Raw genomic sequence first — 25,264 nt, forward strand, 5'->3', positions numbered from 1 at the left:
GAGACTTGCTTGGGCCAAGAAACACAAGCAATGGACATTGGACCATTGCAAATCTGTCCTTTGGTCTGATGAGTCTAAATTTGAGATTTTTGGTTCCAACCGCCGTGTCTTTGTGAGATGCAGAAAAGGTGAGCGGATGATCTCCGCATGTGTGGTTCCCACCATGAAGCATGGAGGAGGAGGTGTGATGATGTGGGGGTGCTTTGCTGGTGACACTCTCAGTGATTTATTTAGAATTCAAGGCATACTTAACCATCATGGCTACCACATCATTCTGCAGCGATACACCATCCCATCTGGTTTGAGCTTAGTGGGACTATAATTTGTTTTTCAACAGGACAATGACCCAAAACACACCTCCAGGATGTGTAAGGGCTATTTGATCAAGAAGAGTGCTGCATCAGATGACCAGGCCTCCACAATCACCCGACCTCAACCCAATTGAGATGATTTAGGATGAGCTGGACCGCAGAGTGAAGGAAAAGCAGCCAACAAGTGCTCAGCATACGTGGGAACTCCTTCAAGATGGTTGGAAAAGCATTCCAGGTGAAGCTGGTTGAGAGAATGCCAAGGGAATGCCAAGGGTGTTACTACATGATTCCATATGTGTTATTTCATAGTTCTGATGTCTTCACTATTTTTCTACAATGTAGAATAATCTTTTTTTTTTACAATGTACAATAACAACATTTGACTGGTACTGTACATGGTTATGGGCTTAAGAAGACACCTGTACTTTGAAATGTATTACATTTTGAATTTGCATCCCAATATTCCACTTTATATACATCACAGAAGACTGAAATATAACAAAACCATTTGACATAGAAACACTGGATTTTCAACGGGTTTTTTAAAATAAGGTTGACTAATTATGAAATTCTGAAAAATATTAATAACATTCCACCCATGAGGCCACTAGAGGGTAATTTGGTCATTTGACTGCAGGAAAAATATGAATCTTACAACATAGATATTCCAACTAAATAAATACTTTTTAACAGCTATCTGGCAAGAGTGTGCTCGTATATTTGGATGGTCTATATCCTACATGTTTAGCCTTCATTTTGTTGTTAAAGCTACAGTACCTTATTGGCACAGTTTATGTGGCACATTATATGTACAGTTACTATCTTGTTGGCACTAATAAAGAATGCATTGCTCTCCTGAAGGTCATATGTACAGTTTCAGTAGCTACCTTGTTGGCACTGAAGGCATGTTTTTCCTGAAGGTTACATGTACACTAGTATAGATATAGAACCGTTCTATCTCTATGTTCACTAATTAGTAACTACTATCTTGACCCTGCTTATTTGTCGCCACAAGACACAAGTTACTGTACCTTGTTGACACTGTTAAAGAAGGTGTTGCTCTCCTGTAGGTGATATGTATAGTTACACCAGCTACCTTCTACTACTACTACTACTGTGCCACCTACTCTCCTAACAGGGTTATGTACATACACATAGGTGTATTTCAATCATGTCTGAGGCCGTACATTAAAAGGGCAATCAGCAGTTGAAACAATATCGAAGTGTACTCCCACCATTGTTTCAGTAAAAAGCTGAGGGATGAGGCTATGAATGCAAGGACTGTCCAGACTGACCATCCCTGATAGTCAAATTATGGTTTTAACCGTGTTTTGGGGCTAAATAGTGTTTGTTTACGTTTACTTTGTTTACAAACACTGAAGTATAACAAGTGTATATGTTGAGTTCTGATGGGGTACGACAGTTGAATTAAACTAATGAGGCATTTATAAGTTATATTCTTTAAGAATCAATGGGTACATATCATTAGGTGCCTGGACTTTTTATTTGAGGTTATAATTTTTCCTTTTGGTTCTCAGTTACCGTACCTTGTTGGCACTGCTAAAGAACGCATTGCTCTCCTGTAAGTGTGCGAGGCGGCCCATCATCAGGTTCCAGAAGTGCTCGTGCAGGGCTCTGAGAGCCAGACTCCTCTCAGAAACATGTCCCGTCTCAGCCTCAGCCCGGCCCTCTGCTTCCCCCACTAGCAGCTCTGAGGCCTGGGCTAGCAACTTCTCCACCAACTCACTCCAGTCCTGCAGGACAGGATGCAGACACATGCACACGCACGCACACACACACACACACACACACACACACACACACACACACACACACACACACACACACACACACACACACACACACACACACACACACACACACACACACACAACATGCATTATTATAAGGGCACGGTATGACTGATATCAGAAGTACTAACATACTTTTTGAGAAGGTCCAGTCACACAAATTCCCTAGGTGGCAAAGGGCCGTATGGATATTGTCATTTATCGGCATAGTAACAAACCCTCACCTCTCAACCCATGCAACCCCAAACTGTTCAAACTGTTCACACCCCTCTTGTTGGCAGAAATAAAATAAATTGCAGTTTTAAAGCACATTTCCTGCAATTCTACACATTGTGCCATGGAGCGATAGGAACATTTAGACGTTTTAAAGGACATTTCTTGCAATTCTATACATTTTCCATGTCTATTGTGTGATACAAGGAATCAAATGAAAATAACAGTCAAACCCTTAGCAAATGTGTTCCCCATAATATACTCATATTTAAAGTATCATACCTTGGCTTTCTCTTCAAACTTCTTGTATTCCTGAAGGAGCTTTTCATTTTCAGTGAGAGTTGAGCCCAAATGATCTCTTTTAAAGTACAAGTCAGCATTGCTCTTGAACCAGTGGGTTACCTGAAAAGAATACAATGTATTATCACTACAATCAGTTATTCATGAACTTATACTTGGATAAAGGTGCAATAGATCAGGTAACATGTTACTTCAAAGGAAGAGTTATATGCTTCATGACTGCTCTCCCTGACACTAAGCAGTGGATGCATGTTTCCAGACGCTCTTAGCCAGAGCTACTGCCAGTAGTGAGTGCATAGAGGGATTGAAACCACAACCCTGGCGATGCATGCTCCCGAGTGGCGCAGCGTTCTAAGGCACAGCATCTATGTGCTAAAGGCGTCACTACAGACCTTGGTTTGAATCCAGGCTGTATTACAACCGGCCTTGATTGGGAGTCCCATAAGGCGGAGCACAATTGACCCAGCGTTGTCCGGGTTAGGGTTTGGCCAGGGTAGGCCATCATTGTAAATAAGAATTTGTTCTTAACTGACTTTCCTAGTTAAATAAAGGTTAAATAAATAAAATAAAATGCTCTACCAACTGAGTCACACGTGATAGAGTATCAAACCTTTATGAAGCACAGCCAGAGACATCTGTGCTTTCATCATCTTAACACGACCCCTTATGGCTCAACAAGACTGATGGTATTATATTTTCCTAGGTAAGTATTCTCTCAGTTCAATATCAGATGCACTTTCTAATACCATACTTAATATCCAAAGGTCATGCCACAGAACATTTATGTCTACTTGCATATAAGGTAGGTAAAGGTTTTAAGTAAAAAGTAGATTTGTAACATGGATTGATCTTGGATATTGACATTTCGTGACTCACTTCCTGTTCCTGCCGATCCCATTGGTAAATGCTGAGGATGACTTCCAGGTCAAGGAGCTGCTGCTTCATGTGCTGGTCCACCTGTCTCCTCCTGTCCTGCAGTATCTCCATAAGACTCTCCACCCGGCCACAGCTGCTGTGAGCCCCCTGCAACGCCTCGCTCCTCTGTAGAGCCTCCTCTGTCTGGAACTCTCTCAGGAAGTCTAGAAGATCACGGCTCTTATTCAGAACCAGCATGGACTTCTCCAGGAGACCTGAGGGGGAGGGAGGGACGGAGGGAGGGAAAGAGAGAGGAGAGAGAGAGAGGGAAGAATGGTTTATTTACTATTACTTGAAAGCATTTCATAGTACCAATAGCTGCAAAGAGCTGAATTACTTGATACTGTAATATTTCCAACTTTCTCATTAGAAAGACACTCTTGTTTATAACCAGCATTGACTTCTCCAGTAGACCTGAGGGACAGATATGGGTCAAAATAGAAAAATATGATTTCATTTGCACATGCAACATCTTTGAGCAGATGCTAGACATGTGTAACAATATGTATACCCCTCTACGTATTTATTTGGATAGTGAAGCTAAAAAGTTGAATTTGTCTCTATACTCCAGCATTTTGGATTTGAGATCAAATATTTTATATGAGGCGACAGTACAAAATGTCACCTTTTTTTGGGGGTATTTTCATACTTTTTTTTTTATTTTTTATTTAACCTTTATTTAACCAGGTAGGCTAGTTGAGAACAAGTTCTCATTTACACCTGCGACCTGGCCAAGATAAAGCAAAGCAGTGTGACACAAACAACAACACAGAGTTACACATGGAATAAACAAGCGTACAGTCAATAACACAATAGAAAAAAGAAAGTCTATATACAGTGTTTGCAAATGGCATGAGGAGGTAAGGCAATAAATAGGCCATAGTAGCGAAGTAATTACAATTTAGCAAATTAACACTGGAGTGGTAGATGTGCAGATGATGATGTGCAAGTAGAAATACTGGTGTGAAAAAGAGCAGAAAAGTAAATTAAAAACAATATGGGGATAAGGTAGGTAGATTGGATGGGCTATTTACAGATGGGCTATGTACAGCTGCAGCAATCTGTTAGCTGCTCAGATAGCTGATGTTTATACATATTTGTTTTACCATTTAGAAATGAATGCACTTTATGTATCCACCCATTTGAAAGTGTCATAAGTATTTGGACTAATTCATTTAATTTAGTCTAAAGGTTTGGATTTGGTCCCATATTCCTAGCACACAATGACGACATCAGGCTTGTGACTACAAACTTTGGATGCATTTGCAGTTTGTTTTGGTTGTGTTTCAGATTATGTTGTGCGCAATAGAAATTAATGGTTAATAATGTATTGTGTCATTTTGGAGTCACTTTTATTGTAAATAAGAATAAAATATGTTTCTAAACACCTGAATGAATCTTGAATAATGATGAGTGTGAAATGTACAGATGCACAAAGACCATGCCCACAAAACATGCTAACCTCTCACCATTACCAATAACAGGGGAGGTTATATTTTTTGGGGGGCATAATGTTTATTCCTCTGTATCTTTCTCACTCATCATTATTCACGATTCATTCAGGATTACCCGCAATCATGGTAGCATCCACACTAATGTAGAAGTTTTCAGAAACATATTTTATTCTATTCTTATTTACAATAAAAGTGACTTCAAAATGACACAACACATTATTAACCATTCATTTCTATTGGGCACAACATAATACGAAACACAACCAAAACAAACTGCAAATGCATCCAACAAGTTTGTAGAGTCACAAGCTTGATGTAGTCATTGTGTGCTAGAAATATGGGACCAAATACTAAACTTTTTACCAAATGTTATGAATTTGTCCAAATACTTATGACACCTTCAACTGGGGAGATTAGATACATAAAGTGCTTTCATTTCTCAACGGTAAAACAGATATGTATGAAAATACCCTCAAATAAAAGGTGACATTCTGTACTGCCGCCTCATATAAAACGTTTTATCTAAAATCCAAAATGCTGGAGTATAAAGCCAAATGAAAATTTTGATCCAGCTTTGGGTCGTGTAAATACAGCTGTTATAGATCAATTTGTAAAGTAAATGACGTACCTCACACTAAAGTGTAATCTCTCATCAAATACTATCATGAGAAGGAGTGCCTGTTTATTACCACTACGACGGCATGGCATAATGGCCCCTGTGGCCCTCAGCAGCCTCAACCAGCTCATGTGAATGACAACTAGCTTTTACTTTACTGACATGTCTCAGTCCTAGCCCTGTGCTGTTGATATGACATGAACGCCACTCATTCTCACATCTAGCATATATCTATCTCTCCATTAGCTCTCAGTTCCTTGGAGATTGAAAGGCAGGGTAAAATCCATCACATTTCAGGAACTTTAAGAGGAGAATTATTCTCTCAAGGGAGGGCAGAGGTGACTGAATGACTGTCAGGACCAGATCGAGGTTGTGTATCAAGTATCAGACATCTGGAGCAGTAACCCGGACGTCATTACTCAAAGGGAATAAACACATCATTTCTCTAAGAGAGGCATTACTGCAGGTGTATCAGCATATACTCACCTCTCTTCATAACACTGTGTTTCAGGAGCAGTTCTTTCAGACATTCAGCATCTGCCAGCTCCTGTTCTCTGCTCTGGAACTCTTCTGCCTCATCTATTCTGATAGCAAACTGCAAGAGGTGGAGGAAGATATAGTAAATCTATCTGTATAGTTAGACAACACAGTCATTTATACTAGCATGGGCTCTGGCTTTGCACATTTATTCATGGGGTCTTAATTCACTCACAGTAGATTTGATAGAAAAGTTAACGAAGGAAACAAGAAGCACTGTTTGGTCAGGGATGAAACATGTAAAGGACAGACAGTACAAACAGTTCTGCTACTTTTTTTTTTACTTCTCAGTCACATCTACAGAGCATCTACAGAACCACCTGATTCCTGTATATGTCACACACCCACTCATCATGTTTCATAATCATCACAGTAATGTGTCTGCTTTGTGTGGCAGCATTTAGGGTGGCCATCATTTAGTGCCTGGGTAAGTAACAGTGGCTGTACAGTATCACACAACTCAATGCTCTTGGTTGGAGCCACTGTCATTGGACTAATAACAAGGAAACTGCCCCATGGTGCCATATTAACAGTACATTTGTGAACAGGGCTCCATGACACAGTATCTATGACCTGTGTATTTATATTGCAGTAAAAACGGGGTTACATTACAGCCCCTCGTCATTTACACTGCTATTTAGGAAAATAGTTTTCAATAACGTAATGCTAACAAAACTGATAAAACAATGTGCTGTTTTCTTTTATGTTTATTTTAAGCAAACTGGAGAGGAGGAAACAGATGTACTAACTCTAGGGGTGGTAGGTAGCCTAGTGGTTAAAGCGTTGGGCCAGTAATCGAAAGGTCGCTAGATCAAATCCCTGAGCTGACAAGGTAAAAATCTGTCATTCTGCCCCTGAACACAGTTCCTAGGCTGTCATTGTAAGTAAGAATTTGTTCTTAACTGACTTGCCTAGTTAAATACATTTTTTTTTAAAGAACAGCAGTTATAACAAGAACACAACACTGGGTGCTGTGTTGATATCATGAAATGTTACATTTCCTCCAACAAACAAAATAAAAAATGAACTTTCCATTTCAGAACCACAGAACTGGTTGAAAGGTCACTTTGTTACATGCTTATTAGTGCAGTGAAAACACCTGAGGCATGCATGTACATTAACTCAACATCAGCTCTGATCTGTTAGGGTTATGGTCTATGTCAGCTCTATGTATGTTCTATGTGTGTTCTATGTAGCTTTAATGTACCTTTAATGACTCTGTTTCTGTTTGCCTGGCTCCTAACTCAAGTGCCCTGTCAAAAAACTCTGAGGCCAGGTGTAGCAGAAATCAGCACTTCTCTAGAAGTGAGATCTGGGTCTATGTATGGTCTATGTAGCTCTATGTAGCTCTATGTATTCTCTATGTAGCTATAACATCTCCATCTGTTAGCCCTCCTACCTCCAGGGCCCTGTCAAAGAACTCTGAGGCCAGGTGTAACAGCGACCTGCGCTTCTCTAGCATTAAGATCAGGGTCCTCCAGGCATCGCTCAGTGAGTTAGCCATGGCCTCGTACACCTCCCCTTCATTCTCCTTCTTCTCCTCTTTCATCCTGTCTGCCTCTTCCAGCAGAGCCCACACGCCTGCCTCATGTTTCTGGCAAGAGAGAAAGGATCATACAAAAACAAGGCAGAAGTCAGTAAGATATACCTGGTTCATTGAATTATCTTCTCTGCATTAATAAAAAAAAAAACATAAAATTACCATTTTTATGCTTGCATGTAAATCAAAATTGTTAACGGAGCGATTAATTTACATTTTGTTCAATTGCACTATTGTAAGCTACACATTTAAAATGATATTTCTAGAAGTTCGAAGCCTTGCTAAATAAAAGCAGTGGATGAACCAACAACATATTCCATCCCAAATGTAAATCTGTTTTAGATTGTTTTGTGGTAAACCCTCTCTTTAACTAGAGGGGTTGTTCATAGGTCTAAATCTGCAGTAACTCTGATGTCTTACTGAAGATGACTGGAGATATTCTGCCTCCACACTGGAACACATAGGTGATAATTAAACTAATTCCTAACCTTCTATTTTGGAATCCTTATGGTCAATGACATTGAGTCATGCAACTGTACATTCAAATCAATATAACATTTTCACTTGTGCATAATCACAATAAGGAGCTGAATCTCTTTCTTATTACTGAAAGAAGTCTCTCTGTGGCATTGGGACAGTATGAGGGCTAAAATCATACATCTGATTGTGATTTAAAAGTATTCCCAAGTGAACAACTAGTCCCTCTTTTTGTGAGAGCAGGCACCGAATAGCAGTTATTTTTTGCAAATGCATATCTAAGGGCAGCAACAGCAAAATATGTCAGGAATCATCTGACCATAAGATTTAAATGTATAAGATCAATTGTTCACATGCTTATGCCAATATTGTCATACTTGTATAAAATAAGATTGAACACGCTCAGCCCTCAGGCATAACTCAAACACCTGACAGTAGGTGGAAAAAGTGAATGAGTGCTTGGCACTAGGAATGAATGGCCTGGATCAAAATAACCATTGTGCAGGAGTCTATAACAAGGCCAGGGGGAAAAAAGCATTGAGTGGAAATAATATAAATCAACATTGAGAGGGCTGCTGTGAACATTTCAACTTCCACCCAGGCTGAGGCAATGAAAGTGACTGAAATAGTTCTCTGAAGTATCTCTGAGAGAAGAAAAGCGTTCATGTTCATGATTCATTAGCCCTGTTTGGTTCATGATTTTAGCCCTGTTTGGCCCTGTCCGGGGGTATCATCGGATGGGGCCACAGTGTCTTCTGATCCCTCCTGTCTCAGCCTCCAGTATTTATGCTGCAGTAGTTTATGTGTCGGGGGGCTAGGGTCAGTCTGTTACATCTGGAGTATTTCTCTTGTCTTATCCGGTGTCCTGTGTGAATTTAAATATGCTCTCTCTAATTCTCTCTTTCTCTCTTTCTGTCTTTCTCTCGGAGGACCATGCCTCAGGACTACCTGGCATGATGACTCCTTGCTGTCCCCAGTCCACCTGGCCGTGCTGCTGCTCCAGTTTCAACTGTTCTGCCTGCGGCTATGGAACCCTGACCTGTTCACCGGACGTGCTTGTTGCACCCTCGACAACTACTATGATTATTATTATTTGACCATGCTGGTCATTTATGAACATTTTAACATCTTGACCAGGTTCTGTTATAATATCCACCCTGCACAGCCAGAAGAGGACTGGCCACCCCTCATAGCCTGGTTCCTCTCTAGGTTTCTTCCTAGGTTATTGGCCTTTCTAGGGAGTTTTTCCTAGGGAGTTTTTCCTAGCCACCGTGCTTCTTTCACATGCATTGCTTGCTGTTTGGGGTTTTAGGCTGGGTTTCTGTACAGCACTTTGAGATATCAGCTGATGTACGAAGGGCTATATAAATAAATTTGATTTGATTTGATTTTGATTTGATGTTGTCTCAATGAGTTACACTCCAACAAGGCCGGGACTGAAGAAGCTTTAATCACAGTCTAAATGTCACCACAAGTGACATATACAGTCGGAAGTTAACATACACCTTAGCCAAATGCATTTAAAGTCAGTTTTCACAATTCCTGACATTTAATCCTAGTAAAAATTCCCTGTCTTAGGTCAGTTAGGATCACCACTTTATTTTAAGAATGTGTTAAGAATTATTCTGACATTTAAGAAATGTCAGAATAACAGTAGAGTGATTTATTTCAGCTTGTATTTCTTTCATCACATTCCCAGTGGGTCAGAAGTTACACTCAATTAGTATTTGGTAGCATTGCCTTTAAATTGTTTAACTTGGGTCATATGTTCGCACACGCTTTTTCAGTTCTGCTAACAAGTTTTCTATAGGATTGAGGTCAGGGCTTTGTGATGGCCACTCCAATACCTTGACATTGTTGTCCTTAAACCATTTTGCCACAACTTTTGAAGTATGCTTGGGGTCATTGTTCATTTGGAAGACCCATTTGCGACCAAGCTTTAACTTCCTGACTGATGTCTTGAGATGTTGCTTCAAAATATCCACATAATTTTCCTCCCTCATGATGCCATCTATTTTGTGAAGTGCACCAGTCCCTCCTGCAGCAAAGCACCTCCCCCCCCCCCCAACATGATGCTGCCACCCCCGTGCTTCACAGTTGGGATGGTGTTCTTCGGCTTGCAAGCCTCCCCCTTTTTCCTCCAAACAGTTTCATCAGACCATGTTCCCATGTGCAGATGCAAACCGTAGTCTGGCTTTTTATGGCGGTTTTGGAGCAGTGGCTTCTTCCTTGCTGAGCGGCCCTTCAGGTTATGTCGATATAGGACTCGTTTTACTGTGGATATGGATACTTTTGTACCTGTTTCCGCCAGCATCTTCACAAGGTCCTTTGCTGTTGTTCTGGGATTTATTTGCACTTTTCGCACCAAAGTACGTTCATCTCTAGGAGACAGAACGCGTCTCCTTCCTGAGCGGTATGACGGCTGCATGGTCCCATGGTGTTTATACTTGCGTACTATTGTTTGTACAGATGAACGTGGTACCTTCAGGCATTTGGAAATTGCTCCCAAGGATGAACCAGACTTGTGGAGGTCTCCAATTATTTTCTGAGGTCTTGGCTGATTTCTTTTGATTTTCCCATGATGTCAAGCAAAGAGGCACTGAGTTTGAAGGTAGGCCTTGAAATACATCCACAGGTATGATGTCAATTAGCCTGTCGGAAGCTTCTAAAGCCATGACATAATTTTCTGGAATTTTCCAAGCTGTTTAAAGGCACAGTCAACTTGGTGTATGTAAACTTCTGACCCACTGGAATTGTGATACAGTGAATTATAAGTGAAATAATCTGTCTGTAAACAATTGTTGGAAAAATTACTTCTGTCATGCACAAAGTAGATGTCCTAACTGACTTGCCAAAAGTATAGTTTGTTAACAAGATATTTGTGGAGTGGTTGAAAAACGAGTTTTAATGACTCCAACCTAAGTGTATGTAAACTTCCGACTCCAACTGTAACTACACTCAACAAAAATATAAACGCAATATGTAAAGTGTTGGTCCCAAGTTTCATGAGCTCAAATAAAAGATCCCAGAAATGTTCCATATGCACAAAAAGCTTATTTCTCTCAAAGCTTATTTCTCTACTTGTGCTCAAATTTGTCTACATGCCTGTTAGTGAGCATTTCTCCTTTTCCAAGATAATGCATCCACCTGACAGGTGTGGCATATCAAGAATCTGATTAAACAGCATGATCATTACACAGCTGTCCCTTGTGCTGGGGACAATAAAAGGCCCCTCTAAAATGTGCCGATTTGTCACACATCAGAATCCCACAGATGTCTCAAGTTTTGAGGGAGCATGCAATTGGCATAGTGACTGCAGGAATGTCCCCCAAAGCTGTTGCCAGATAATTTAATGTTCATTTCTCTACCATAAGCCACCTCCAATGTAGTTTTACAGAATTTGGCAGTACGTCCAACCGGCCTCACAACCGCAGACCACGTGTGACCACGCCAGCCCAGCACCTCCACATCCATCGGATTCTCTGAGACCAACCACCTGGACAGCTGATGAAACTGTGGGTTTGCACAGCCAAATAATTTTTGCACAAACTATCAGAAACCTCATCTGTGTGCTCACCAGGGTCTTGACCTGACTTCAATGGGCAAATGCTCACCTTTGATGGCCACTGGTATAGTGGAGATGTGTGCTGTTCACAGATGAATCCCGGTTTCAACTGTACAGGGCAGATGGCAGACAGCATGTATGGTGTTGTGTGGGCGAGCGGTTTTCTGACGTCAACGTTGTGAACAGAGTGCCCCCTGGTGGCAGTGGGGTTATGGTATGGGCAGGCATAAGCTACAGACAACGAACACAATTGCATTTTATCGATGGCAATTTGAGTGCACAGAGATACCGTGACGAGATCAAGAGGCCCATTGCCGTGCCATTCAGCCGCCGCCATCACCCATGTCGTAAGGACCTGTACACAATTCATGGAAGCTGAAAATGTCCCAGTTCTTCCATGGCCTGCATACTCACCAGACCCATTGAGCATGTTTGGGATGCTCTGGATCGATGTGTACGACAGCGTGTTCCAGTTCTCGCCAATATCCAGCAACTTCGCACAGCCATTGAAGAGGAGAGGGACAACATTCCACAGGCCACGATCAACAGCCTGATCAACTCTATGCGAAGGACATGTGTTGCGCTGCATGAGGCAAATGGTGGTCACACCAGATACTGATTGGTGTTATGATCAAAGCCCCTACCTTTTGTGATCAACAGATGCATATCTCTATCCCAGTTATGTGAAATCCATAGATTAGGGTATAATTTATTTATTTAAATTGACTGATTTCCTTATTTGAACTCGGTAAAATCTTTGAAATTGTTGCATGTTGCATTTATATTTTTGTTCAGTGTAATATGCCCAATGGGCAGCTCATCCTCGTGGCCCAGCATGGTCTCATTTGAATACGTCCAAATAGTGACATACAGTATCAATAACAGAATAGTGTACTTATGTCACCTGAGCTGACACATTAGTTGTATGTCCCTCTACTGTATTCCTAATGAGATTATTACCTTGAGTTTGATTAGGAGCTGCTGGTGTTCATCCAGCAGTTTCTTTGTTTCGTCCTGGTTGCTGCCGATCTCCAGCAGGTTGGGATTGGCTTCAGTCAACTGCAGCTTCACCAGTTCACCACACTACAGTACAAAACACAGACACACACACAACAAAATACACACTCAACTTTACATACAGAATTGTTTGTTTTCTCCCTTATGTTTTCAGTACATATTTCTTCACATATTTTAGGAGTAAATAGCCTGCGTCAATTGGATCAATGAATGTACTACTATGTACTACTATGTATCAAAGAGACTCATCCAAGTTAGACCAGCAGGATGGAGAGGTCTGTTTGTGTTGCCCTGCCAAGGCCTTTTTACTTGTTGTTCATGTTCCGACTGTGAGCAGGGCAGGTTGGTGTAACATTACCCGTAATTTCCGGACTATTGAGCGCACCTGAATATAAGACGCACCCACTGAATTAAACTTTTTTATTTATTTTGAACATAAATAAGCCGCACATGTCTATAAGTCGCAGGTGCCTACCGGTACATTGAAACAAATGAACTTTACACAGGCTTTAACGAAACACGGCTTGTAACAAAAATAAATAGGCTTTAACGAAACACGGCTTGTAACAAAAAATAAAAAATTTGCAGTAAACAGTAGCCTACCAAGAAAGTCATTGGTCACTATCTTCCTCCTCCTGTGCACTGAAACCACTGAAGTCATCTCCTTTCAAAAAAAATTGAAAGCGGGAAAAATCCATATATTAGCCGCATCATTGTTTAAGCCGCGAGGTTCAAAGCGTGGGAAAAAAGTTGCGGCTTATAGTCCGGAAATTACGGTATACATGTGAACACCCACATGGTCTCCCTGTGAATTTCACAGTGTGTAAACACCGCTTGGAAATAGGTCTGTCTTCCGCAACATGGGGCTCCTTTTCCACTATACTGTCGTGTCCCGGGAACACCTTCAGAGTCTGCGTCCCAAATGACACCCTATTCCCTATATTTATTTATTTATTTTTATTTTACCTTTATTTAACCAGGTAGGCAAGTTGAGAACAAGTTCTCATTTACAATTGCGACCTGGCCAAGATAAAGCAAAGCAGTTCGACACATACAACAACACAGAGTTACATATGTTGTAAAACAAACATACAGTCAATAATACAGTAGAAAAATAAGTCTATATAAAATGTGAGCAAATGAGGTGAGATAAGGGAGGTAAAGGCAAAAAAGGCCATGGTGGCAAAGTAAATCCTATATAGCAAGTAAAACACTGGAATGGTAGATTTGTAGTGGAAGAAAGTGCAAAGTAGAAATAGAAATAATGGAGTGCAAAGGAGCAAAATAAATAAATAAATAAATAAATACAGTAGGGGAAGAGGTAGTTGTTTGGGCTAAATTATAGATGGGCTATGTACAGGTACAGTGATATGTGAGCTGCTCTGATAGCTGGTGCTTAAAGCTAGTGAGGGAGATGTGTTTCCAGTTTCAGAGATTTTTGTAGTTCGTTCCAGTCATTGGCAGCAGAGAACTGGAAGGAGAGACGGCCAAAGGAGGAATTGGCTTTGGGGGTGACCAGAGAGATATACCTGCTGGAGTGCGTGCTACAGGTGGGTGCTGCTATGGTGACCAGTGAGCTGAGATAAGGGGGGACTTTACCTAGCAGGGTCTTGTAGATGACCTGGAGCCAGTGGGTTTGGCGACGAGTATGAAGCGAGGGCCAGCCAACGAGAGCGTACAGGTCGCAGTGGTGGGTAGTATATGGGGCTTTGGTGACAATACGGATGGCACTGTGATAGACTGCATCCAGTTTATTGAGTAGGGTATTGGAGGCTATTTTGTAAATGACATTGCCGAAGTCGAGGATCGGCAGGATGGTCAGTTTTATGAGGGTATGTTTGGCAGTATGAGTGAAGGATGCTTTGTTGCGAAATAGGAAGCCAATTCGAGATTTAACTTTGGATTGGAGATGTTTGATGTGAGTCTGGAAGGAGAGCTTACAGTCTAACCAGACACCTAGGTATTTGCAGTTGTCCACATATTCTAAGTAAGAACCGTCCAGAGTAGTGATGCTAGACGGGCCGGCAGGTACGGGCAGCGATCGCTTGAAGAGCATGCATTTAGTTTTACTAGTATTTAAGAGCAGTTGGAGGCGAGTTGTATGGCATTGAAGCTCGCCTGGAGGGTTGTTAACACAGTGTCCAAAGATGGGCTAGAAGTATACAGAATGGTGTCGTCTGCGTAGAGGTGGATCAGAGGCTCACCAGCAGCAAGAGTGACATCATTGATTTATACAGAGAAAAGAGTTGGCCCAAGAATTGAACCCTGTGGCACCCCGCTAGAGACTACCAGAGGCCCGGACAACAGGCCATCCGATTTGACACATTGAACTCTATCAGAGAAGTAGTTGGTGAATCAGGCGAGGCAATCATTTGAGAAAACAAGGCTATTGAGCCTGCCGATGAGGATGTGGTGATTGACAGAGTCGAAAGCCTTGGCCAGGTCAATGAATACGGCAGCACAGTATTGTTTCTTATCGATGGCGGTTACGATGACGTTTAGGACCTTGAGCGTGGCTGAGGTGCACCCATGACCAGCTCTGAAACCAGATTGCATAGCGGAGAAGGTGCGGTGGGATTCGAAATGGTCGGTAATCTGTTTCTTGACTTGGATTTTGAAGACCTTAGAAAGGCAGGGTAGGATAGATATAGGTCTGTAGCAGTTTGGGTCAAGAGTGTCCCCTCCTTTGAAGAGGGGGATGACAGCAGCTGCTTTCCAATCTTTTGGAATCTCAGATGACACGAAAGAGAGGTTGAACAGGCTAGTAATAGGGGTTGCAACAATTTCAGCAGATAATATGAGAAAGAAAGGGTCCAGATTGTCTAGCCCGGCTGATTTGTAGGGATCCAGATTTTGCAGCTCTTTCAGAACATCAGCTGACTGGATTTGGGAGAAGGAGAAATGGGGAAGGCTTGGTCGAGTAGCTGTGGGGGGGTGCAGTGCTGTTGACCGTGGTAGGGGTAGCCAGGTGAAAAGCATGGCCAGCCGTAGAAAAATGCTTATTGAAATTCTCAATTATATTGGATTTATCGGAGGTGACAGAGTTTCCTATCCTCAGTGCAGTGGGCAGCTGGGAGGAGGTGTTCTTATTCTCCATGGACTTCACAGTGTCCCAGAACTTTTTGAGTTTGTGTTGCAGGAAGCAAATTTCTGCTTGAAAAAGCTAGCCTTGGCTTTTCTAACTGCCTATGTATATTGGTTTCTCACTTCCCTGAAAAGTTGCATATCATGGGGGCTGTTCGATGCTAATGCAGAACGCCACAGGATGTTTTTGTGTTGGTTAAGGGCAGTCAGGTCTGGAGAGAACCAAGGGCTATATCTGTTCCTGGTTCTAAATTTCTTGAATGGGGCATGCTTATTTAAGATGGTGAGAAAGGCATTTAAAAAAAAAACTAAGCATCCTCTACTGACGGGATGAGGTTAATATCCTTCCAGGATACCCGGGCCAGGTTGATTAGAAAAGCTTGCTCGCTGAAATGTTTCAGGGAGCGTCTGACAGTGATGAGTGGAGGTCGTTTGACCGCTGACCCATTACGGATGCAGGCAATGAGGCAGTGATACCTGAGATCTTGGTTGAAAACAGCAGAGGTGTATTTAGAGGGCAAGTTGGTTAGGATGATATCTATGAGGGTGCCCGTGTTTAAGGCTTTGGGGTGGTACCTGGTAGGTTCATTGATAATTTGTGTGAGATTGAGGGCATCAAGCTTAGATTATAGGATGGCTGGGGTGTTAAGCATGTCCCAGTTTAGGTCACCTAGCAGCACGAGCTCTGAAGATAGATGGGGGGCAATCAGTTCACATATGGTGTCCAGAGCACAGCTGGGGGCAGAGGGTGGTCTATAGCAGGCGGCAACGGTGAGAGACTTGTTTTTAGAGAGATGGATTTTTAAAAGCAGAAGTTCAAATTGTTTGGGTACAGACCTGGATAGTAGGACAGAACTCTGCAGGCTATCTCTGCAGTAGATTGCAACACCGCCCCCTTTGGCCGTTCTATCTTGTCTGAATATGTTGTAGTTAGGGATGAAGATTTCAGAATTTTTGGTGGACTTCCTAAGCCAGGATTCAGACACGGCTAGGACATCCGGGTTGGCAGAGTGTGCTAAAGCAGTGAATAAAACAAACTTAGGGAGAAGGCTTCTAATGTTAACATGCATGAAACCAAGGCTATTACGGTTACAGAAGTCATCAAAAGAGAGCGCCTGGGGAATAGGAGTGGAGCTAGGCACTGCAGGGCCTGGATTCACCTCTACATCACCAGAGGAACAGAGGAGGAGTAGGATAAGGGTACGGCTAAAAGCTATGAGAATTGGTCGTCTATGACGCCCAGAATAGAGAGTAAAAGGAGCAGGTTTCTGGGGGCGATAAAATAGCTTCAAGGTTTAGTGTACAGACAAAGGTATGGTAGGATGTGAATACAGTGGAGGTAAACCTAGGCATTGAGTGATGATGAGAGAAATATTATCTCTAGAAACATCATTGAAACCAGAAGATGTCATAGCATGTGTGGGTGGTGGAACTGAAAGGTTGGATAAGGTATAATGAGCAGGGCTAGAGGCTCTACGGTGAAATAAGCCAATAAACACTAACCAGAACAGCAATGGACAAGGCATATTGACATTAAGGAGAGGCATGTTTAGCCGAGGGATCATAAGGGTCCAGAGAGATTCAGACAGCTAGCCGAGCCATAGGTAGAAAGCTGGCAGAAGATGGAGGGAGGTCTGTTTTTAGCCACCTCGTGCGTTTCCATCTGTAGATTAGTGGGGTTCCGTGTGGTAGGAGGGACCAGTCCAATTGGCAAAATAGTTATAGTTATAGTGGCCCAAGAAAATTGTCTGATAGACCTATTCAGATAGCAGCCGATAAGACAGCTAACGATTAGCGGGCCGCAGATGGGTGTTCAGGTTACGTCGCAACGGAGGGGCCAGTTGGATAACTCCCTCGGGCAGATAACGTCGGTAGTCCAGTCGTGAAGGCCCGATGGGGCTCCGCATCGGCAGTAAAACGGATCCGGATAGGTGATTGTAGCCCAGGAGTGGCTGATGGAACTCTTCAGCTGGCTAGCTCCGGAATAATTGATGTTAGCTCCGGGACGGACGTTAGCCAATAGTCACTCGGGTAGCAGCTAGCTAGCTGCAAGATCCAGGTATAAATGTCCAGATCCTGCTGTAGAAATCCGGGGAATGGAGAGAACGTTAACCAGTGAACTGGCCAGCCTCTGGCTAACATCTGGCTAGCTTCTGTTGTGGATTTCAGATTTGAGGTAAATAATACTTTTTTTTTTAATTGGTGAGGCGGGTTTCAGGAGAGTGTTTTGAGGTTGAGTTTTTAGAAAAAAATATATTAAAAAAAGATATGCGAAGAAAATATGTAAATATATATATACAAGGGACACGACAAGACGAAGGACAAAGACATCTGACTGCTACGCCATCTTGGATTCATAATAATAATATAGTGTACTACTTTTGACCAAAAGCCCTATGGCGAGTGTAGAGAGTATAGGGATATTGTTATCCACGTCGGCACCAACGATGTTAGGATGAAACAGTCAGAGGTCACCAAGCGCAACATAGCTTCAGCGTGTAAATCAGCTAGAAAGATGTGTCGGCATCGAGTAATTATCTCTGGCCCCCTCCCAGTTACGGGGAGTGATGAGCTCTACAGCAGAGTCTCACAATTCAATCGCTGGTTGAAAACTGTTTTCTGCCCCTCCCAAAAGATAGAATTTGTAGATAATTGGCCCTCTTTCTGGGACTCACCCACAAACAGGACCAAGCCTGGCCTGTTGAGGAGTGACGGATTCCATCCTAGCTGGAGGGGTGTTCTCATCATATGTACGAACATAGACAGGGCTCTAACTCCCCTAGCTCCACAATGAGACAGGCAGCAGGCCAGGCAGTAGGCTGGAGTCTGCCACTAGCACAGTCAGTGTAGTCAGCTCAGCTATCCCCATTGAGACCGTGTCTGTGCCTCGACCTAGGTTGGGCAAAACTAAACATGGCGGTGTTCGTCTTAGCAATCTCACTATAATAAAGACCCCTCCATTCCTAACATTATTGAAAGAGATTGTGATACCTCACATCTCAAAATAGGGCTACTTAATGTTAGATCCCTCACTTCCAAGGCAGTTACAGTCAATGATCTAATCACTGATCATAATCTTGATGTGATTGGCCTGACTGAAACATGGCTTAAGCCTGATGAATTTACTGTGTTAAATGAGGCCTCACCTCCTGGTTACACTAGTGACTATATCCCCTGCACATCCCGCAAAGGCAGCGGTGTTGCTAACATTTATGATAGCAAATTTAAATTTACAAAAAAAACAGACATTTTTGTCTTTTGAGCTTCTAGTCATGAAATCTGTGCAGCCTACTCAATTACCTTTTATAGCTATTGTTTACAGACCTCCTAGGACATATACAGCGTTGCTCACTGAGTTCCCTGAATTCCTATCGGACCTTGTAGTCAAGGCAGATAATATTCTAATTTCTGTTGACTTTAATATTCACATGGAAAAATCCACAGACCCACTCCAAAAGGCTTTCGGAGCCATCATCGACTCAGTGGGTTTTGTCCAACATGTCTCCAGACCTACTCATTGCCACAGTCATACTCTGGACCTAGTTTTGTCCCGTGGAATAAATGTTGTGGATCTTAATGCTTTTCCTCATAATCCTGGACTATTGGACCAGCATTTTATTACGTTTGCAATCGCAACAAATAATCTGCTCAGACCCCAACCAAGGATCATCAAAAGTCGTGCTATAAATTCTCAGACAACCCAAAGATTCCTAGATGCCCTTCCAGGACTCCCTCCGCCTACCCAAGGACGTCAGAGTACAAACATCAGTTAACCACCTAACTGAGGAAGTCAATATAACCTTGCACAATACCCTAGATGCAGTCGCACCCCTAAAAACAAAAAACATTTGTCATAAGAAACTAGCTCCCTGGTATACAGAAAATACCCAAGCACTGAAGCAAGCTTCCAGAAAATTGGAATGGAAATGGCGCTACACCAAACTGGAAGTCTTTCGACTAGCTTGGAAAGACAGTACCGTGCAGTAACGGAGAGCCCTCACTGCTGCTCGATCATCCTATTTTTCCAACTTAATTGAGGAAAATAAGAACAATCCAAAATTAATATTTGATACTGTCGCAAAGCTAACTAAAAAGCAGCATTCCCCAAGAGAGGATGGCTTTCATTTTAGCAGTGATACATTCATGAACTTCTTTGAGGAGAAGATCATGATCATTAGAAAGCAAATGACTGACTCCTCTTTAAATCTGCGTGTTCCTCCAAAGCTCAGTTGTCCTGAGTCTGCACAACTCTGCCAGGACCTAGGATCAAGGGAGACACTCACGTTTTTTAGTACTATATCTCTTGACACATTGATGAAAATAATCATGGCCTCAGAACCTTCAAGCTGCATACTGGACTCTATTCCAACTAAACTACTGAAAGAGCTGCTTCCTGTGCTTGGCCCTCCTATGTTGAACACAATAAACGGCTCTCTATCCACTGGATGTGTACCAAACTCACTAAAAGTGGCAGTAATAAAGCTTCTCTTGAAAAAGCCAAACCTTGACCCAGAAAATATAAAAAAAACTATCGGCCTATATCGAATCTCCCATTCCTCTCAAAAATGTTGGAAAAGCTGTTGCGCAGCTACTCACTGCCTTCCTGAAGACAAACAATGTATACGAAACGCTTCAGTCTGGTTTTAGACCCCATCATAGCACTGAGACTGCACTTGTGAAGGTGGTCAATGACCTTTTAATGGCATCAGACTGACATCTGTCCTTGTGCTTCTAGACCTTAGTGCTGCTTTTGATACCATCGATCACCACATTCTTTTGGAGAGATTTGAAACCCAAATTGGTCTACACGAACAAGTTTTGGCCTGGTTTAAATCTTATCTGTCGGAAAGATATCAGTTTGTCTCTGTGGATGGTTTGTCCTCTGACAAATCAACTGTACATTTCGGTGTTCCTCAAGGCTCCGTTTTAGGACCACTATTGTTTTCAATATATATTTTACCTCTTTTACCTCTTTTACCTCTTGGTGATTCAGTCATTAGGAAACATAATGTTAACTTTCACTGCTGTGTGGTTGACACACAGCTGTACATTTCAACGTAACATGGTGAAGCCCCAAATTTGCCCTCCCTGGAAGCCTGTGTTTCAGACATCAGGAAGTGGATGGCTGCAAATGTTCTACTTTTAAACTTGGACAAAACAGAGATACTTGTTCCAGGTCCCAAGAAACAAAGATTTCTTCGGTTGGATCTGACAATTAATCTTGAACTAGAACCACAAAATGTGATCATATTACTCAAGTGCTAGTCTCTCTACACTGGCTTCCTGTTAAGGCAAGGGCTGATTTCAAGGTTGTACTGCTAACCTACAAAGCATTACATGGGCTTGATCCTACCTATCTTTCCAATTTGATCCTGCCGTATATACCTACACGTACGCTACGGTCACAAGACGCAGGCTTTCTTACTGTCCCTAGAATTTCTAACCAAACAGCTGGAGGCAGGGCTTTCTCCTATTAAGCTCAATTTTTATGGAATGGTCTGCCTACCCATGTGAGAGACCCAGACTCGGTCTCAACCTTTAAGTCTTTATTGAAGACTGATCTCTTCAGTAGGACCTATGATTGAGTGTAGTCTGGCCCAGGAGTATGAAGGTGAACGGAAAGGCACTGGAGCAACAAACTGCCCTTGCTGTCTCTGCCTGGCCGGTTCCCCTCTCTCCACTGGGATTCTCTGCCTCTAACCCTATTACAGGGGCTGAGTCACTGGCTTACTGGTGCTCTTCCATGCTGTCTCTAGGAGGGGTGCGTCACTTGAGTGGGTTGAGTCACTGACGTGATCTTCCTGTTCGGGTTGGCCCGAGTCCACCTGGCCTTGCTGCTGCTCCAGTTTCAACTGTTCTGCCTGCGGCTATGGAACCCTGACCTGTTCACCGGACGTGCTACCTGTCCCAGACCTGCTGTTTTCAACTCTCTAGAGACAGCAGGAGCAGTAGAGATACTCTCAATAATCAGCTATGAAAAGCCAACTGACTACTCCTGAGTTGCTGACCTGTTGCACCCACGACAACCACTGTGATTATTATTATTTGACCCTGCTGGTCATTTATGAACATTTGAACATCTTGCCCATGTTCTGTTATAATCTCCACCCGGAACAGCCAGAAGAGGACTGGCCACCCCTCATAGCCTGGTTCCTCTCTAGGTTTCTTCCTAGGTTCTGGCCTTTCTAGGGAGTTTTTCCTAGCCACCGTGCTTCTACACCTGCATTGCTTGCTGTTTGGGGTTTTAGGCTGGGTTTCTGTATAGCACCTTGTGACATCAGCTGATGTAAGAAAGGCTTTATAAATACATTTGATTGATTGATTGATATGGACCCTGGTCAAAAGTAGGGAATATGGTGCCATCTACGACAGATGACGACAATATCAAACCATTAAACTGACTTAGGAATTCCTTTGCTGTAATGACTGATACTGATACCTTTCTGGGTGACACATTAACTCCAAATTATCTCAAAGTTGAGCTTTTTTGTAAAGTGTCACTCTGAAAGTAAAAACAGCGGTTGCTATAGCCTATATGACAGTATTACTACATCGTGTCTGTAGTGTACACTAAACTATATGTCTATAATGTCTCCAGTGTGACATACATTGGACATTTGAATAGACATTACAGTAATTGATTTGTCAATGATGACCATGGTGGTTACAGCCACATTGTACGCATGGGCACTGTGAGGATCACCAACAGCTGTTAAGCCAAATTACAAGATGTATGCGTGTCTCAAGTGTTACAGTAGCCTATGTTGTCTCAAATGTAAGGAATCATTTCACTTAGACAATAATTGATTTGTCAATAACAGCCACAGAGTGAGCATGGGCAATGTAACTATGTTTGTGCTAGCTGTAGAGATAATTTCTTACTAGACATGTTTTGCTCTTTAATCATTGCATGCCTTAGATTGCAGCTGTGGCTGTGGCAGTCACTTTAAAGGGGCCTCGGAACGCAGGGGAACGCCGTCCCCTTCACAACCAAAAGTGCTCAACAAAATTGATGGCAGAGGATACAACAGAGGACAACAAAATCTCTCTCTTTTCAAACAAAACATAGGCAAAAAAAAATATGAATCATATTTGAAAACCATCTCCTCTGTTTCTGTGTTTTACCATATCTAATATCTATTCCCACACATTTAGAATGTATTTCACACAGGTATGTGGGAAAATAAAAACGTTGAAATGTAAACTTAAAAAAAAATACGTAAGATCTAATGTTGATTTTTATATTAGTACTGTGGGAAAGCCCTGCAGGGCTGCCTACATGTTGAGATGTACATGGTGTTAGTATGTGAGGCCTTCTGGTTTGGCTAGGAAATATTTCCTAGAAGCTTAATGGACAAACAGAGAGAGCTATTGACATCTCAGGACACCAGCTGAACAATGTGGACTATGTGAGCTTGTGACATCACTGACAACATTAAATGCCTTTCTCTGGTTTGAGTCCCAAATGGCACCCTATTCCCTATATAGGTTAGTGCACTACTTTGACCAGACCAGACCGAGGCACCATAAAGGGAATAGGGTGCCTTTTGGGACGCACCCTCTATTAGCAGCAGCACTTTGGAAAGAAGATCGATGGATGCAGATCGCTGAACACTGTGAGGTCAGTGTCTGTCAGATTCAGACAGATCAATAATCTAGCCTGACACTGAATTATCACCATAACACTATGGTAATGTTGGACAACCTTTCTGTTAAAACTGCTTGTAATTATTGATCTTCTCCATCCATCATTTTAAAGATAATTCCGTATTTCTAAAATGATCTAATATTTTTTAGATGGCCTGATCAACCATTTCTGACCAAAGTAGAGTTCTGAGAGGCATACATCCAAACATTTCTTAGAACAAGTTCTGTTCACCTGAGATATCTACAAACGTGAGAAGAATAAATGGGTTTTATATAGTGCTTTCAAGGACCCAAAATATGCTTAAAAAGGCAATTAAAGACAGCTAAAGACAACCCAAAGACACAACTAAATAATATTTTAGAAGGTCGGTACCTTGAGCACAGCGACAATAATCTGAGAGTCGCCAGCCTGCACGGCAATAGTGCTGATTGTTGTTGTGGCAGCAGGTTGACCTCCAGTGTCACCTTTGTTAGACATTGTCTCCCCCGTCCAAACGTAAGAAATTTTACAGCCTCTACTGTCCCCTCTCTTCTCCCTGGATCCTGAAAATCCTTGTCTGTCTCCTATTCTCTCACTTCAGTCTCTGGGGACTTCAAAACTCAACAGCAACAGTCCTTCAATATTTCCTTTTAAGGTAGAGTGACCAAACAAAAACCACAGTAGAGAGTCCCCTCGGTCCCCTTGTCCAACAGGTGATATAAAATCCAGTATCGTTGAAAGGTGTATGTTTCATCAGTGGTGTTCTGGCCCCGTTCCACTCACTCCAGTCCCACAGCAGAGCCACTAGCGTCAACGGGCTGACTGACACTCAACAGGCAGGAGACACAGAGCAGAGAGAAGTTGACAGGGCAGAACACGGCAGGCAACTGTGTTAAAAATAGAAATATCACACTGTGCTATGTTGGGAGCCATTTTGACACACCCCTAGTTCGGTGGCTCCGCTCTACTCTGGTCTATTTTCACAACCGCCCCCTCTCCCTGCCTGTCTCGCCCAGGCCCTCTTTATCTTTTCCTGCCTCCCATCCCACACAGACAAACCCCACAAAAGCACCAGTCCATCCATGGAATATCATAGAAATTGGCCTATCTACTGTGTCTTCCAATAGAAGGGAAAATACCCTGTGAGTCAACACAGTTGGACAGATTATTATCTTGCTCCTCTGGGTCTGTGAATAAGTTTTTCTACAGCCAAAAGCCAAGAACACTTAACCTCTTGGGGCTAGGTGGGACGCTAGCGTGCCACCCGTGGTGCACTCCATCAACAGCAGGTGCATTTCAAGAGCGGCAAATTTGAATCCAAATAAATGTCAAAATTCAAATTTTTCAAAAATACAACTATGTTACACCATTTGAAAGATAAACATCTCCTTAATCTAACCACGTTTTACGATTTCAAAAAGGTTTTACGGCGAAAGCATAAATTTAGAGTATGTTAGGACAGTACATTTACAAGAGTTGTGTGTAATGTTTTGTCAAGTCAAAGACAGGGTCACCAAAACCATAAAACCAGCTAAAATGATGCACTAACCTTTTACAATCTCCATCAGATGACACTCCTAGGACATTATGTTAGACAATGCATGCATTTTTAGTTCTATCAAGTTCATATTTATATCCAAAAACAGCGTTTTACTATGGCATTGATGTTGAGGAAATCGTTTCCCTCCAATAACCGGCAGTCAAGTCAGCGTAACAAATTAAATCATTAAAATTAGAAAACATTGGTAAAATATTATATTGTCATTTAAAGAATTATAGATTTACATCTCTTGAACG

General features: G+C 42.2%; 1 protein-coding gene across 1 annotated transcript in view; it reads right to left on the bottom strand.

The window, feature by feature from the left end:
• The window catches only part of LOC106586458 (coiled-coil domain-containing protein 141), a 47,851-nt gene extending 23,461 nt beyond the window's left edge, over positions 1 to 24,390 (bottom strand). Inside the window, exons 1-7 of the mRNA XM_014173799.2 lie at positions 23,861 to 24,390; positions 12,700 to 12,822; positions 7,557 to 7,751; positions 6,107 to 6,215; positions 3,512 to 3,765; positions 2,618 to 2,737; positions 1,859 to 2,065 (exon numbers count right to left, since the gene is read on the bottom strand). Of these exons, the coding sequence (XP_014029274.1) occupies positions 1,859 to 2,065; positions 2,618 to 2,737; positions 3,512 to 3,765; positions 6,107 to 6,215; positions 7,557 to 7,751; positions 12,700 to 12,822; positions 23,861 to 23,965 (1,113 nt within the window). The 5' untranslated portion in view covers positions 23,966 to 24,390. The remainder of the gene's footprint in view (positions 1 to 1,858; positions 2,066 to 2,617; positions 2,738 to 3,511; positions 3,766 to 6,106; positions 6,216 to 7,556; positions 7,752 to 12,699; positions 12,823 to 23,860) is intronic.
• Positions 24,391 to 25,264: the final 874 nt, after the last annotated feature.

The sequence above is a fragment of the Salmo salar genome, chromosome ssa25, assembly GCF_905237065.1.
Source record: "Salmo salar chromosome ssa25, Ssal_v3.1, whole genome shotgun sequence".
Taxonomy (NCBI): Eukaryota; Metazoa; Chordata; class Actinopteri; order Salmoniformes; family Salmonidae; genus Salmo; species Salmo salar.